Raw genomic sequence first — 15,964 nt, 5'->3', positions numbered from 1 at the left:
GGCAGCTGAGCCTGCCCACTCACTCCTCTTTGCTGTGTGGAGTTGCCCCTTGTCCCTCTGCTGCATCTGCATACTCAGTCTCTGGTCTCCAGGCACACAGCAGGCCTCTGCCAGTTGCATCCTCACCTCTAGCCTTGCTTTGCTGTCCTGTTCTGCAGTTCAAGGGTTTTGCTCAGAATCCTCATGTGGTTTTCGGAGCCCTGTGTTAGACACTATAGATTTTTTTATAATAAATGTAGGTAGTCAGTACTTAAATTATGTACACTTAAAATTCTTGGGTGTTCATTTACTTATCTATAAAATAAGTGAACCTAATACCACCCAAAGAGATCTTTTTTGTTCTTCAAGTCTTTCTTAAATACAAAGGGATCCATTTCATTGTCCAAGTTGTATATTTGTCTTTTTAAAAATATACATTTCTGTTTAGGGAACAAGCTTTACCCTGCATACAGATCCAGCTTCAAAGGGAGATCTGTGATTTTGGGAATCAGGCTGACCTGCCTTCTGGAAATGGAAACAAACCCTCGGGGGGCCTGCAGAAGACCTTCTCCAAATTGACGTCCCGGCTCACTAGGAAAGCATCATGTACCAGCTCCAGCAGCAGCACAAGTTACTCCATCCTAAGTACCCCTTCCAAAAATACCTTCATAGCTGGGTGTGCAGAAGAGAAAGCCAAAGTGCCCAGTAATATTGATTCAAGGTTACAAAGCATTTTGAACATTGGTAATTTTCCCAGGACTACAGACCCTTCACAGTCAGCTCAGAATTCCAGTAATCAAATGGCCAATGGTTTTCTCATGGAGAGGCGTGACAACTTTCTGCAAGGGGATGATGGCAAGGACGACAAGGGTATGAACTTACCAACCGATCAGGAAATGCAGGAGGTGATAGATTTTCTCTCGGGCTTCAATATGGGCCAGTCACATCAGGGCTCCCCGTTAGTGACAAGGCGTAATTCTGCTGCCACAGCCATGGTGACCGAACAGAAGGCAGGAGCCATGCAGCCACAGCAGCCACCACTGCCCGCGCCCCCTGCACCGCGGCCACCCCAGGCTGGGGCGCACACACCTCTTACACCCCAGCCAGGCCTGGCACCTCAGCAGCAGTCCCCAAAGCAACAACAACCCCAGGTCCAATACTACCAACACTTGCTCCAACCCATTGGACCGCAGCAGCCCCCACCCCAGCCTCGGGCTCCTGGGAAATGGGTGCATGGCTCATCCCAGCAGCCAGCACAGCCCGTTGGAGCGGGTCTGTCTCCTCTTGGCCAGTGGCCTGGCATATCTGATCTCAGTTCTGACTTGTACAGCTTGGGTCTGGTGAGCAGCTATATGGATAATGTGATGTCAGAGGTTTTGGGGCAGAAGCCTCAGGGACCTAGAAATAACACCTGGCCAAACCGTGACCAAAGTGATGGAGTCTTTGGAATGTTGGGAGAGATTCTGCCTTTTGATCCTGCAGGTGCGTGAGTCCCCCTCCTCTCCTCAGGGTTGTAACATAAATGTAATCACTGAGTACTTCCTAAGGCCGCCTGCCACAGCCTTACTTGTTGGGAGGAGTGACTTTAAAGACCCTTTCACCTCTCCCACATTGATGTTTCTCTCCCCTCCTCCGTTTCTCTCTCTCTCTCTTTTTAAACTTATCTTTATTATTGAATGTATTACAGTGGTCCCCCGTTTTCTCCCCCATTGACCCCCTCCTTCCCAATCCCGCTCCCCCTCCTGCCTCCCCCCCACACTGTCTGTGTCCATTGGTTATGCATATATGCATAGTAGTTCTTTTTAAAACAAGGGAAATAAGAGGGATAGCTTCAGAAAAGGATGATAAAATACATCTCTTTGCTGGCAATAGAATTGGTCAAAATAAACAAATTCTAGAATCAGTAAACAAATCTGGTAAGGTGGGTAGTTGCAAGATAAGTATATAGAAACTACTTTTTTCTCTAATTTAGCAAAAGGTATATAGAAATGGGAAATATATTTCATTGATAAGGGAAGTACTGTGAAATACTGTAAATAAGTATTAGCCACCAGGAGAGGAGATTCCCTGGTGAAACAACTCAGCATTAAATGTTAAAGGGCAGAAATGTTTTCTTATGTCTCTGAAGATTTCTCAAGCTGCTGCTCCTGCTTTTCTTGTTCTTGTAGGCCTTGGGTGGGTGGATGTGGGGAACCTTGTACCCTGGGGCACAGGAAGGGCAAACAGCTCCGCCTGCTGTGGAGGAGCAAGCCCACCTTGGCACTGCGGGGTAGGCATGGCACATTTTCTTGATTGCTGAAAACAGTGTACATTTTTGACAGTCATATCATTTTGACAAAGTATAAATGGTGTTTGGCAGAATTTTATCACGGTTGGTACCTACTGAAGCCCAGACTGTCTTTCTCTCCTTAGCCTACGACTCCTACCAGCTTTTCCTTCTGGGTATTTCTTTATGACCTTCATGTCTTTAATGTAGCTTTCTGCAGACCCTGCCCCAAGGGCAGAAAGTCTGTATAGCCCTTATTGCAAATTGAGGAAGGGTACTCCACTGGACAGGTGACTTACTGAAGGCACCCTCTGGACAGGCACACACAGCCCCAAGGGGCATGGCTGGACTCACAGGGACAGGGCCTTGATTTCAGCCCCTACTCGCCCCTCTTGTGGGCATGTCCATAGTGCACAGATGGCACGGTTTCATGCAGTGGTCCTGTGGCAGTGCCCTGAGAACAAGCTAACAGTGGGATTGTGCTTTAGTATCTTTCCCAACCTGAAGCTAAAACATACACACTGCTGAGTCATACTCAGTTTGTGACCCATAGATATTTTCCTGCCATCGTTTTTGTTGGACTCTCTCTACCTTTTGTGCTGTTTTTTCTCCCACTTTTACTGCCCTGAACATCCTTACTCAGCTCTGTCCAGTGTGTTTAATACATTTCACGTTATTACCAGTCCTGTTATCTTCAGACTGAATGAGCAAGTTTGCCGTCCAGTATCCAGGAAACTATGTGATCAGAGTTGAGCCCAAGTGGGAATGGCGTATATTCTCTGTCTGGCTGCCCTGATGCTCTGATAACTTCCAAGTTCTCAGTTCACTGGTCATCATCTGATTTTCCAAGTTGTTACGTATGTAGCCTTAGACATTGGAAAATCGAAAGTTTTTATCTTTAGTATTCAGCCATGGGTAAAACAAACCTTTTGTGTTCTCTCTTTCTGTCTTCCATTCACATTCAACCTGCCTCTGTCCTGGGCATAAGCCTTCCTGACAGCCCCAAGCACACACCAGAGGTGAACTTCAGACCTGTGTGCCAAAGCCCCATGTCACCATTGCAGACTGCCAGGCACATCCTGCCACCACCTCGGCCACAGGCTGGCAGCTCCTCCCCACTCTTCACTGTGTGTGTGACCAGCAGCACATCCTCAGAATGCAGCAAAGGAATGAGGTCAATTTGGCTCCAAACTCTGTTTATCCCTTTGTCTTAACACAGTGGGTTCGGACCCCGAGTTTGCACGCTACGTGGCAGGAGTGAGCCAGGCGATGCAGCAGAAGCGGCAAGTCCAGCATGGTCGCCGCCCAGGCAACCCCCGGGGACACTGGCCCCCCATGGACGATGCCCATCGGACCTGGCCTTTCCCAGAGTTCTTCACAGAAGGGTGAGTGCTGGGCGTGGCGGTAGAGCCAAGTTGGGGTCTCGGTGTCCCCCGTGGGGCCTCTGTGCATGCCTGTCAGGCAGTTCAGTTCCAGGCACACACGTAAGAGTGACACACGGACAGATCTTCACAGGGCAGAGCTTTTTGAGTGACTGTGGGATGCCAGGTGGCATGAGGTGTCCCTGTGAACACACCATTGGTGTAAAATTGATTTTCAAGACAGACTCTACCACCCCTAGACAAGGGTCTTATGTGGTGGTGCTTAGAAAGACACCGCGTGTTTAACATAGTCTTTCTGCTGAAAGGGGCGTGTCTGTGAAACCCATGTGATTTATGGAATGTGATCCCTACAGCTTACAGAAGGCAAAGGTATATGGTGCAGATTCCAATGTATGGGGAGAATTGTGGATTTTCATTCTAAATCAACTGGGACTTTTTCACATCTCATTGCTACCTGGTTAATAAATCTGGATAGCTAAAGACCACCTCAACTCCTTGTTTGCTCTCAAATGAGTTTCATGTGTAAGCTACAAGCTCCTGAGAGGAATGAAGGGCAGTGATGCATGTGCAATACAGCCGAGCCCTGAACAACTGTAGGGACACCAACCCACCACACAGTCACAGGTCGGCATGTAATTGAAGTTGGCAGACCTGCGGATGAGAGACAAGAAACCACTGGCCGGTTTGGCTCAGCGGTTAGAGCGTCGGCCCATGGTCCAGAGAGGCCCAGATTTGGTTCCCACTAAGGGCACGTACCTTAGTTGCAGTTTGTCCCCGGCCCTGGTTGGTCGTGCTGGTGGCAGCCACTCGATGTGTCCCTTTCACGTCGATGTTTCTCTCTCTCTCTCTTCCTCCCTCTCCCCCTCCCACTCTATCTAAAGATAAATGCAAAAAAAAAAAAAACAACCATGTCCTCCGGCGAGGATAAAAGAAGAATCCACTATTTGGCTGTGAGAGGAGTGCAGGGTAAAGACTGTTCTTTCAGAGCTTGGCTGGGGCTGGGGGCTGCCTCGGCTGTCTAGCCAGGCTCTGCGGCTACAGGAGGCCCGGGGCCCTTCTCTCTTTGCCTTTCAGGGATGGCCTGCACAGCGGCTGGTCGGGTACTCAGGGAGACTCAGCCAGCTCTAGTGATGAGACGTCCTCTGCCAACGGAGACAGCTTGTTCTCCATGTTTTCAGGGCCTGACCTCGTTGCTGCCGTCAAGCAGAGAAGGTAGGAAGAGATTTCTAAATCAAAGGACAGAGGGGCCCGTGAATGGAATCCACAGCTTCTTCCCCTGGACAGCTCAGGAGCCCATTGTCCCCAGCCAGCCTGGTGTGAAAGAGGCAGAGGGCCTTTTCCCACACTGTCTTGCTGAGGCCTCTGTGGGGCTACCATACGGGCTTGGAGCCCAGGTGACTTAACATTGGGTCGAGTTTTTGTTGGCAGAACAGTCTTATGCCAGTGGTACCCAGAAAATACCAGTATGGCAGACAAGGGAGGGTTCGGAGACAGGGTCTGCCGGTGTTGGTCTGTGTCTCGCTGGAGGCAGCCTTCTGTGTGGGGAGAGCAGGACCAGGATGGCCATGTGGTAATCAGGACTCACTGATGGGCTGTGTAGCTCCAGACAGAAGCCTGGCCCAGACTCCCCCTGTTTCCTTGGAAAGGTGGAGCTGGATAAAATGACCTCTGAATGGTTTTCAAAGTTGAAAAAAATAGTAATATAGTATATTCAGATCTAAGAAGTTTGCAAAAGGAGTCACAAATTAAAATGGACCCTGAAATAAGAGGAGAGTTTGGTTACAGAGAAGCAGAGACTGGGGGTGTGAGGAAGCAGAGGCGCAGAGGCGGCAGTCTAGAGGGTGCGGGCAGGAAATAGCATTCAGGCTGCCTGGGCTCAGCAGCGGTGCGGGGGCGGTGGAGAGGTGCGCAGCAGGGTCAGGCTTCATGGGTAGCAGTGGGGAGTGGGTGGACGGAGAGGGAAGGGTAGCTGAGTCAGGACGCCCAGAGTGTAGCAGTGGTGACGGCGCTGACTGCTAACACAAGAGGGTGCTCTCTGGGTGCCAGGCCCAGGTAAGCATGTATGTGCATTTTCTCACTCAGTTCTCACAACCACCGCCTTGATTTGCTAGGGCTACCGTAACAAAGTACCACAGATGTGTGTGGGGGGGGGGCCTTACACAACAGAAGCATATTTCTCACAGCTCTGGAGGCTGGAAGTCTGAGATCCAGGTGTCAGCAGGGCTGATTGCCTCTGCGGCCTCTCTTCTTGGCGTGCAGATGGCCGCCTTCTCCCTGTGTCTTCACACGGTTCTCCCTGTGTGTCCACGTCCTCACCTTCTCTTCTTATAAGGACACCAGTTCTATTGGATTAGAACCCATCCTAATGACTTCATTTTAACTTAACTCTGTAAGCACCTTATCTCTAAATACACTCACAGTATGAGGTGCTGGGAGTTAGGACTTCAGCATATGAATTTGGGGTCCATATGACACAGTTCAGCTCATAGCAACCACCGTATTATACAAGTACTGTTTTACCCCCAATTCATAGGAAGAAACAGGCGCAGGGAAGTTAAAGTCATTCATTCATTCATTCATAATTCATTCATTCATATCTGTCATGTACCAGGCACTGGTGATGTAGCAGCAAACAACAAAGTGGAATTTATATTCTGCTGCGGGAAGGAAGATTTATTTTTTTATTTTTATTTTTTTATAAATATGGACCGCTTCACAAATTTGCGTGTCATCCTTGCACAGGGACCATGCTAATCTTCTCTGTATCAGGAAAGGAAAATTTAAAAACAACAACCAAATATGTCAGGTTGAGTTAGATTCTGTGAAGAAAAATAAAGCCAGGTTTGCGGTCAGGGAGTGCAGGGGACAGATGGATTTTCTGTTTTCAGAATGGGACAGGGAGGTCTCTGTCCCATTCTGAACACAAGGAGGGAGCAGCTGGGGAGGTGTTGGCAGTGGGGTGTGTGTGAGAGAGAAAAAGCAAGGATGATAGGCAAGTTTTTGGCCTGAACATCTATCTATGTGTGTGAAAGAGGGTGCCGTGAGCCAAGACTGGGAGGACAGCAGGATGCAGCCAGGGTGGAGTTTAAGACTTCTGTTTGAGACGTGGGGAATCGGAGAGGCCGACTAGACGTCTAAGAAGTCACCTGTAGTGCCACCTTTGCAGACCGTGGTCTGCAGGCAGGAGCGCTGTGGGCTGCTTTTCCTGCCTCGGAGCCTGCTGCGTACAGCCTGCCTTCATCAGCATTAGAACATGCTTTCACGTCGGCTGTGAAATGTAACAGGCTTTTAGTTTGTAGCCGCATATCCATACCGTGTGGTAAATACCCAGTATCTGTTGAATAAATCAACAAAAGGCCAGAGAAACAGCCAGTGCTTGTCCTGGTGCCTGCCACCCCTCCCCTGTCCCAGCCCTGTGATGGCCTCTGGGAGTGCACTTTCGATGGTGACTCACCTTATTCCCCTGCACGCTGTGGACCCAAGCACCCCCGCATACCCCTAGAATCAGTGCCGCAGATGCCAGAGCCAAGTGGACCGGGTGCCCCCTGGAGGTAGGCTGAACAGGAAGCCAGACTGCACTGCACTGAGCTCTTGGTTCTTTCAGGAAACACAGCAGTGGAGAGCAGGAGACCGGCACACTGCCCTCACCGCCTCTTCTTACCACAGTGGAGGACGTCAGTCAGGTATCGTGGGCTCTGCTGTGGCCACAGAGGGCTGTCTCTGTGGGATACAGACCATGAGCAAGGTTCCCAAGCTGAAGTTTTGATTTTTTTATCCTCACCTAAGGATGTTTTTACTGATTTTTAGAGAGAGAGAAACACCAGTGTAAGAAATAAACATTGATCAGTTGCCTCCCGAATGCACCCCATCTGGGAATCGAACCCGCAACCTTTTAGTGTACGGGACGATGTTCCAGCCGAGCCACCCAGCCAGGGCCCAAAGCTGAAATTTTAAGAGGGCTTCAAAAAAATGATGGGATCTTTGTGGTGAACGACGTTTTTTCCCCCCATAATTTTGTCTAAATGATTCACCAACTCAGCTGACTCAGAGCCATGTGTAGAGGAAGCTCTGGGACTGTGCTGTCCAATATGATAGCCAGTGGCCACATGTGGCTATTTGAATAGAAATTAGTATAAATAAAGATTGAGTTCCTTGCCCTGGCCAGTTTGGCTCAGCAGTTAGAGGGCCAGCCCTTGGATTGAAGGGTGTGGGTTTGATTCCCAGTGAGGGGCACATACTTGGGTTGCAGGTTCCATCCCCTACCCGGATAGGGTCGTGTGGGAGGCAACCAGTCAATGTGTCTCTCACATTGATGTTCTCTCTCTCCCTCCCTCTCTCCCTCCCTCTCCCTTTTCCTTTCTCTCTCTTCCATGCCATCACAATGAAAAAATATCCTCGGGTGAGGATTAAAAAACAGAAATTGATTCCCTTGGTTGCATAGCCATAACTGGAGAGTGGCTACTGTACTGAACAGTGCAGACATTTCTGTCACTGCGGGTTCTCTTGGATGGTGCTGTTGCAGGCCATGGGAAAGGGAGAGGCTCTCACCCTGACATCTGGGAGGTGGGAAAGATGATACATTGCCAGAAATGCCACTAAGAACCTTCTTCTGTCTCTCAGGATAACAAAACCAAAACGTGGCCACCCAAAGAACCCTGGCAACACCCTTCTCCACTGCCCAGCACGCTGCCCAGCCCAAGCGCACCGCTCTATGCAGTCACCAGCCCTGGCAGCCGGTGGAACGACACCATGCAGATGCTGCAGTCCCCAGTGTGGGCTGCCACCAGTGATTGCAGCGCCACCTCCTTCACCTATGTGCAGACCCCACCACAGCCCCCACCCCCACCAGCACACAAGGCAGCACCCAAGGGCTTCAAGGCCTTCCCCGGGAAGGCTGAGCGCAGGCCAGCCTACTTGCCCCAGTACTGACCCAGGCCAGCCTGCCTGCCCACCCAAAGCCGCTGGGGCCAATGTCCCCATCCCAGGGCTGACTAGCTGGCACCAGCCCCCAAGAGGACCAGTGCACCCCTGTCCCAGGATCCTTGGGGATGGGGGTGGTTGGCTGTTCCAAGCCTTTAAGGCCTAGCTTCTCAAACTTAGGAGACATCAGACCCCTGGAGGGCCAGCTGAAGACGGAGGTCTCTGACCCTTCTCAGGGAAATGCTGGGATCTCCGAGCTTAATAAGCACTTCTGGTGATTCTGATGCAGTTGGGCCACAGGCCACACTCTGAGAAACACAGCTTTCAAGTTTGTAGTCTCACTGTGTGGCTGGGAAGGCATCAGGCCTGAAGGCTGACTGCAAAACCGACCATTCTGAACCCTTCCCCTCCTTAACACGTTGAGTGATGACCACACCAATCACTGTATTTTACAGCTGTTTTTCAGTTAAAACATCTCCTGCCTAAAATGCATTGAAGTTTTTAAGATAACAAATGTAGCAGCTGGAGGTTTGTTCAACACTATTTTTATTTAAGCTTATACAAAATGGGCAACATATAGAATATTTGTTATCAGAAGCAGTCTCCTGGGTTTTCTGTGCTGGGCAGTCCCTCTCCACCCTAGCAGCACCTGGGGAGTGTGGCCTTTATCGGATTTACAAAAGCAGGATCATAAAACTGGTGTCAGAGGCATCTTCCTGATGGTGCGTGGAGATGAGCCAGCTGGCTGCTGTCTGTGCAGGGTAAAGATACAGGTGGCCCTCGGGTCCTTCCACGCACAGCCAGAGGCTTCAGTGCAGTCTCAGATGTGGGGGGTGGCCAAGGGGCTGTGCAGAGACACCTGTACTTGAGGTTACAGTGACTTTTGTGAGCTGGCTCAAGACAAACCAATTAAGATGTAGATAGGAATTAATTTAAAGTATTTTCTTAAATAACAAAACAAAAAACCCACCTCATTTTCAGTTAACATGCCATTAAATAGATAACATCCTGTGGATTTAGGGATATTTTCCAGCCAGAATGGATCCAGAAGAATTGAATGGTGCTTAAATTGAGAAATAATAATAAATATATCTATATAGAATAGACATCCCACTGTATATTAATTGAGGTTACAGAAGTTCTTTATATAAAACTTATTTAAATTTTTCATATTTCATCTTTGAAAAAGTCTAATTGAGAAAAATTCGTAATATTTTCTGGTATGAAAGTTTGACAGTATTAATATTTTTTTTATATTTTCTTAAATCATTAAACCATTTTAATATATGTTAACTACTAATAAATGGTTTATTCTTTCTAACTCCATATAACCTTTTCCAGCAAAGATTGTAATAACACATTTATGTTCTCATTTTTCTACAGATATAAGTAAATTTATATTTTAAAAATACCAAAAAGAAAAAAATATATATATATGTATGTATACACACTAATTATAGAGGGCCCTTAGGGTGTCTGAGCCCAGCCATCTGAATTTTCAGTACTGTCGCCAGGCTACTTCCAGGCCTCGGGTGTTGTCTTGTGCTGTGTGGGGACGCCATTGCTGCCTGTACTTAGATCCTTCACCGTGGGTTCTGAACATTCACCTCACCATGTTTACAGAGAACTATTTTGTACATAGACTTTTTCAGGCACGTGCTTTGCACCAGCCCTGCGTGGCTCCTGTCTGTGTTAGCTGTCACAGTGTGTACACTAATCTCTGTTGATGTTGTTTGTGGCTGTTTGACTTGTAAGATAGTTTTCAATTTCCTCCAGTAATGTGTCCACAGTACCTCGTATTTCAAGTTCTGTTATACTGAAGTACTCTTGTTTTGATAGTGCCTCCCCAAGACCTCACCCTGGTCAAAGGTCAGTCCTTGATGCCCCAACGCAGCTAACATCGACATTGCTAATTGTCCCATTGAGTCTGTTTTTCTTAAGACGTTTTGTAATTGCATCTCCATGGGCTGTGAGACTGTGTGAAGCCGTCTGTGTGATCTCCTGGTAGGTGCTGTGTTCTCAGCACCGCCTTGTTCTGAACACTGGTAATTCCAGGTGCTGCGCTTGGCAGAGGATTCTCTCCAAAGCGCATGTGTGTGCCTGTGTGAGTGTGTGTGTCCTCTGTGTGGCCGGGCGTGGCCGCCTTGCTCAGGCATCAGCAGGACATTGTGTGAATAGTTACAACGCTTCCAAACTGGAACTGTACGTTTTGTATCTTACTTTTAAAGCTCCTATAAGTAAATTAACTATTGGCTTTATTAAAAATATACATTTAATAATATATTTTGTATGTGTTTTTTGTTGTTTTGTTTTTTAAATATATTTTATTGATTTTTTAGAGAGAGAGAAACATCCATGTGAAAGAGAAACATCAATTGGCTGCCTCCTGCACGCCACCCACTGGGGATTGAGCCCGCAACCAGGGCATGTGTCCTGACCGGGAATCAAACCGGGACCTCTCAGTCCATGGGATGATGCTCAGTCCACTGAGGCACACCAGCCAGGCTGTATAATCTGTTTTAAATGAACTGCAACAGAAACCATGTCAGAAGCCCTGCCTGATTCATTACTTTGAGAAGCTGCACCTGAGTGGGTTTTCAGGTCACTCTGTCATCTGATTCTGAGAATTTGAAAGGGGAGAGACCACTGAAGGTATAGGGTGAGCTGGGGTGGGTGAGCAGGAAGCAAGACGACCTGCCACACCTTTCCTACTGGCCTCCCCAGGGCCAGAGCTTAGGCCTCTGGGGGGCGGTGGGGGGCGGTGTCATGGTGAAGAACACCTGGAAGGATACAAGCTCTCCTTGGACTGTGGTTTGCCGACACCCACATTCCACCAAGCATATGTGCCATCAGCTGCCCAGGCAGCCTTTCGAGGCAACAAACCCAGGGATGAGGGACCCAATATGTAGCAAGACTGTAGCTCAGAGGGACATCTCACTGGATGACCATCCTCCTAAGCAGAAGAATAGATTGTACACAGGGAACCACAACTAGATATTGGGTTACAGAGGAATTTCAACTCATTTTCATTTACAGCAATACAGCACTTCATTGAAACTTTTTTCATGAATTTAGGGAAACAAAGTATGTGAGCATTAATATATAATCTAACAGTGTGAGCGCCACTCACACTTCTTTCTGCTGAGATCCCTAGAAGCTGAGCGTGGGGACCTGCACCTCGGGACAAGATTGCTTAGTAACAGCCATGTTGAATGAGTATGTTAAGGAAAGTTCACATTCAAAGCTAGCTGGAGCCCTGGCCGGTTTGGCTCAGCGGTTAGAGCATCAGCCTGCAGTCCAGAGAGACCTGGGTTTGGTTCCTGCTAAGGGCGTGTGCCTTGATTGCAGTTTGTCCCAACCCAGGTTGGGTTGTGTGGGTGGCAGCCACTCGATGTGTCCCTTTCACGTGGATGTTTCTCTCTCTCTCTCTCTCTCTCTCTCCACCCCCCCCATCTGAAAAAAATAAGTAAATAAATAAAAGCTAGCTGGAGCCCTGGCCAGTGTGGCTCAGTGGTTGAGCGTTGACCCCATGCACCAAGAGGTCATCGGTTCGATTCCCAGTCGGGGCACATGCCCAGGTTGTGGGCCCGATCCCCAGTGGGGGGCATGCAGGAGGCATCCAATCTCATTGATGTTTCTGTCTCTCTCTCTCCCTCTCTCTCTAAAATCAATAAATAAAAAAAATAAAATTATGTCTCAATAAATAAAAAAAATAAAATTGTGTCTTCTCATCAAGAACCGTATAAAAAAAAAAGAAAGCTATCTGGGAAAACACATTTATCCAAGCGTGTTCCTATTTAACACGAGCACCTGGTGCTGTTCACTGACCTGATTCACAGCAGTGGTGGAGAGAGGAGTCGTGTAGCCCTGGCTAATGTGCTGGATGGGTAGTAATGGAAGCAGAACAGACATTACACCTGAACCCCTCGAGGGTCCTTGGAGGCCTCAGCCCAGTTGAGAAATAGAAGGGGACATACAGGCAAGTGAGATCCTTGTGAGGTTGATATTTTCTCACTTGGGGTATCCTGGGTGGGGCATCCAGCTCTAGGAGTGTAGCTGAAATTCTGAATGCCAACCATGGTCCTGGAAGGGGATGGCCCTCTGCACTGCGTAGCTCCTATTGTGATCTGCTTCCTGATCTAGAGACAAAGAGGAGCTAACCCATTCCAATGGCCAGGTGCTCAACTGCCAAAAAGCACTGTACGTGGCCAGCATGCCTAGCAGGCGCCCTACATACGTGCCTGGGAGTATGAGGACCCTCCAGGGGCAAGCTTCTGGAAGTAACACAGCTGGCTGGGCCCAGGCTTCTGCATGGCTGTGAAGGGACTGAACATGGCTTTTATTGGGAATGAGTTGGGCATATGGGCTGAGGAGGAAGTATTGTTTCAGGAGTGTTGTGTTCATTTCAACATTTATTAATGTCATCTAGGAGCCAGGACTGCAAAGGAGAGGCAGTTTCTGCCCATAAAATTCAGCCTTTTAGGGGAGACAACTCCATATTTCCCATCAACCATCCATCCTCCCAGTTTCTCAGGCAGAAATCCTAGAAGGCAGGATTAGTCTCCTTATCCAATGCATCAGGATGTCCTATAAGTGTATCTTTACACACATTTAAATCCTGCCATGTTCACCCTGGCTGGTTTGGCTCAGTGGTTCGACCCGTAGGCCAGAGAGACCCAGGTTTGGTTCCTGCTAAGGTCACACACCTCCGTTGCGGTTTGTCCCCCACCTCAGTTGGGGTCATGAGGGTGGCAACTTGATGCATCTCTCACAGCGATGTTTCTCTCTTCCTCTTCCTCTCTCCCTCCTGCTCTATCTGAAGATAAATGCAAAAATGTCCTCAGGTGAGGATTAAAAAAAAAAATCCTGCCATGTTCTTACAATCCCATTGCCACCAACCTGGTCCTCAGCTGACTCCTGCCTCTCCCTCTGGCCTCAGGGTTTTCCTTACACCCCTGCTCCCTCCACATCACCTTGCCTGTTTCTCCTGGGACTGCTCCCTGCTGGGGCCTCTCCATCAGCTCTCTCAGGCTCTACCCTTTTTTTCATTACAACAATTAGCACTTCCCTGGAATCGCGTGTTCACATTTATTTGTCCCTCACTAGAACCAAGGGTTCAGGAGAGGAAGAAGCAAGTCATTCATGGCCACATGTCCAGGGTGCAGAGCGGCGGGAAGCAATTCCCCCACAAGCCTGACGAAAGGAAAGGTGTTGCTGGGAACAGAGGCCAACTTCTAATACCGAGCAAGAAAATAGAACTAGACTTAAAATGGAATCGCCTCTCCCTTTGGACTAAAATACTTGATGGCCAGAGATTGTACTACCATCTCAAGGAGGGACTGACATTAGGAATCGTGGGGAGGACCCAGGAGCCCTTTAGTAAGTATAGAGCTTTTTATTCTCATGGAAACCCACGCCAATGTGCGGGGGGAGGGGGGGTTAAACAGACCTAACAATGGATTCACAGGGAAGATGTGGGGCGACCTCCCAAAGGGTCACGGCTGTGCAGGACGAGCTCGGGCCTCCTGAGGGCGCTGACGCCCCCTCCCACTCTTCGCATGCGCGTGCGCACACAGAACCACCCCAGACGTGCAAACAGAGGCGTCTGCAAGTGCAGCTCCCGCACCCCTGCTCCCAGCTCGGCGCGGGGACATGCGCACATGCGCACCCCGGACGTGCGCGCCTACACGCAGACGCGTGCGGGTGGGGTCCCTGCCCACCAACCTGCCCGGATCCCCCTTCCCCGCGTGTAGACTCGTGCGCACAGCCCCTGGAGAGAGCGGGTGCAGCGCCAGGAGTTGCGGGGAGTCCAGGGGGGTGTGGTGATTAGCTCTCGCTCGCTCACAGTGACTCAGCATGCCCAGTGGGCGCGCCTCTCCGGAACAGGAACAGCTCATGAAAATTCGTGGGGTGGATCCCCTCACCCCGACCTCCTGCGGGCCTCTTCAACTCAGGCCCCAGAACACCGCCCCTTCCCCCAGTCTCTCTCCCTCTGCCTCCACCTTTACCGAGCGATCCTCCGGTCTCCCTCCAGGTCCTGCCTGATCCTGTCCAGCGGCCCCACGTTAAGGTTGAACTTACCCAAGTGCCTCTGCCTCAGTTTCCCCATCTGCACTACAGGGCTCTTGTTAGAACTTTGCCCGCCCGCCACAGGCTCACAAAGTGCTAGTTTAGCAAATACTCAGTGGAAGCCAACTGGTTCTCCAAGGCTGCTCTAGGCTATGAAATTAATCCTTATAGAAAGTTAAGACTGTCGCTGGATTTCATAACAAGCCCATGCTTTCAAGTCCACACCCCAGTCCTCTCTCTCCTCTCCGGGGCCAGACCTGCGTTCACTTGAAAGTGCGCCCCCACCCCGAGCGCCTGTGCTGAAGCTGGGTCTTGGAACGTTCTGAGCCAGGTTTTCTTTCCTTGGGTTTAGTTAGCCCCTGGGGTGGGCACATATGACCCTTGGGAGCTTCACTGCCCTCAGGATTCCTGGGGTTCTGAACCCTACACTTTGAGGTTTGCACACCAGGCTTGGTACAACATACGGTGCCGATTGTGGCGATGGTGGTAGAAAACTAAGTTTCACTTTTGTCAGAATATAAGATTACCTTCCATTGGTATTTTTGCAAGCTACAGATCCCTTCTACTCCCCAAGATTTGATCAGCGATGCCACCCTCACACTCTAGTCAGCGACTGATCACTCTCCGGCATACTGCACCTTCCTTGGTGGGTTTCTCCCTACTTCCCTGCACAGATCCGGAGACCTGGGCCCAGGGGAGCAGTGTTGATGCCGTGGCTGGATTCTCCTACCTCTCTGCCTTTGCCATGCGGCTGTCCTTTCTGTTTGAGATGCCATTCTTGGCCATCTCCACTTGTAAAATTCTACCCTGTCCATCAGAGGCCTAACTGATGTTAAAGCAAAACTGGGGTGATGGGGAAGAGCCAGGAAATGGCAGACAGGACAGGGTTTGATAAAGAACAGAGCTCAGGAATCAGGCAACCATGGGCTGATTCTCTACTTACTAGCAGCAGAGTGGCTGTTTTCAGATTTCTTAACCTGTTTGTTAAATGGGAAGTCAACATAGGGCTGCTTTAAGAGTTGCATTGGAGAGCCCGGCCGGTGTGGCTCAGCAGTCAGAGTGTCGGCCTGCGGACAAGGGGGGTGTCTTGGTTGTGGTTTGGTCCCTGACCCTGAGGCCCTGGTGGGGGTGTTGCGGGAGGCAACCAGTTGATGTGTCTCTCTCACATCGATTTTTCTATCTCTCCCTCCCATTCTGTCCGAAAATAAATGGAAAAACATCCTCGGGTGCAGAGCTCTGCACAGAGTAAACTGGCAGGAATAATAACCATGCCAGTTGGATGATGAATGTCTTTCCATTAATAACACTTTTCCTTTGTTCTACTCCTTTTAGTATTTTCTCTCCTTAG

The 15,964-nt window shown here is 49.4% G+C and overlaps 1 protein-coding gene and 1 non-coding gene across 4 annotated transcripts in view; one reads left to right on the top strand and one right to left on the bottom strand.

Moving 5' to 3' along the window:
- The window catches only part of GARRE1 (granule associated Rac and RHOG effector 1), a 69,370-nt gene extending 59,678 nt beyond the window's left edge, over nucleotides 1-9,692 (top strand). For 2 of the 3 annotated variants that reach the window (XM_036274422.1, XM_036274423.1), the window contains exons 12-16: nucleotides 428-1,461; nucleotides 3,465-3,630; nucleotides 4,702-4,839; nucleotides 7,232-7,310; nucleotides 8,248-9,692. In XM_036274422.1, the coding sequence (XP_036130315.1) occupies nucleotides 428-1,461; nucleotides 3,465-3,630; nucleotides 4,702-4,839; nucleotides 7,232-7,310; nucleotides 8,248-8,556 (1,726 nt within the window). In that variant the 3' untranslated portion in view covers nucleotides 8,557-9,692. The remainder of the gene's footprint in view (nucleotides 1-427; nucleotides 1,462-3,464; nucleotides 3,631-4,701; nucleotides 4,840-7,231; nucleotides 7,311-8,247) is intronic. The other variant, XM_036274421.1, reaches the window with a different exon arrangement.
- On the bottom strand, nucleotides 6,325-6,431 carry LOC118639636. The gene has a single exon (XR_004961216.1). It is a non-coding gene; the product is annotated as a U6 spliceosomal RNA (small nuclear RNA).
- Nucleotides 9,693-15,964: the final 6,272 nt, after the last annotated feature.

Source organism: Molossus molossus, unplaced genomic scaffold (genome assembly GCF_014108415.1).
Source record: "Molossus molossus isolate mMolMol1 unplaced genomic scaffold, mMolMol1.p scaffold_m16_p_21, whole genome shotgun sequence".
In the NCBI taxonomy this organism is placed as follows: Eukaryota; Metazoa; Chordata; class Mammalia; order Chiroptera; family Molossidae; genus Molossus; species Molossus molossus.
This window is presented reverse-complemented; position numbering and strand designations above follow the sequence as displayed.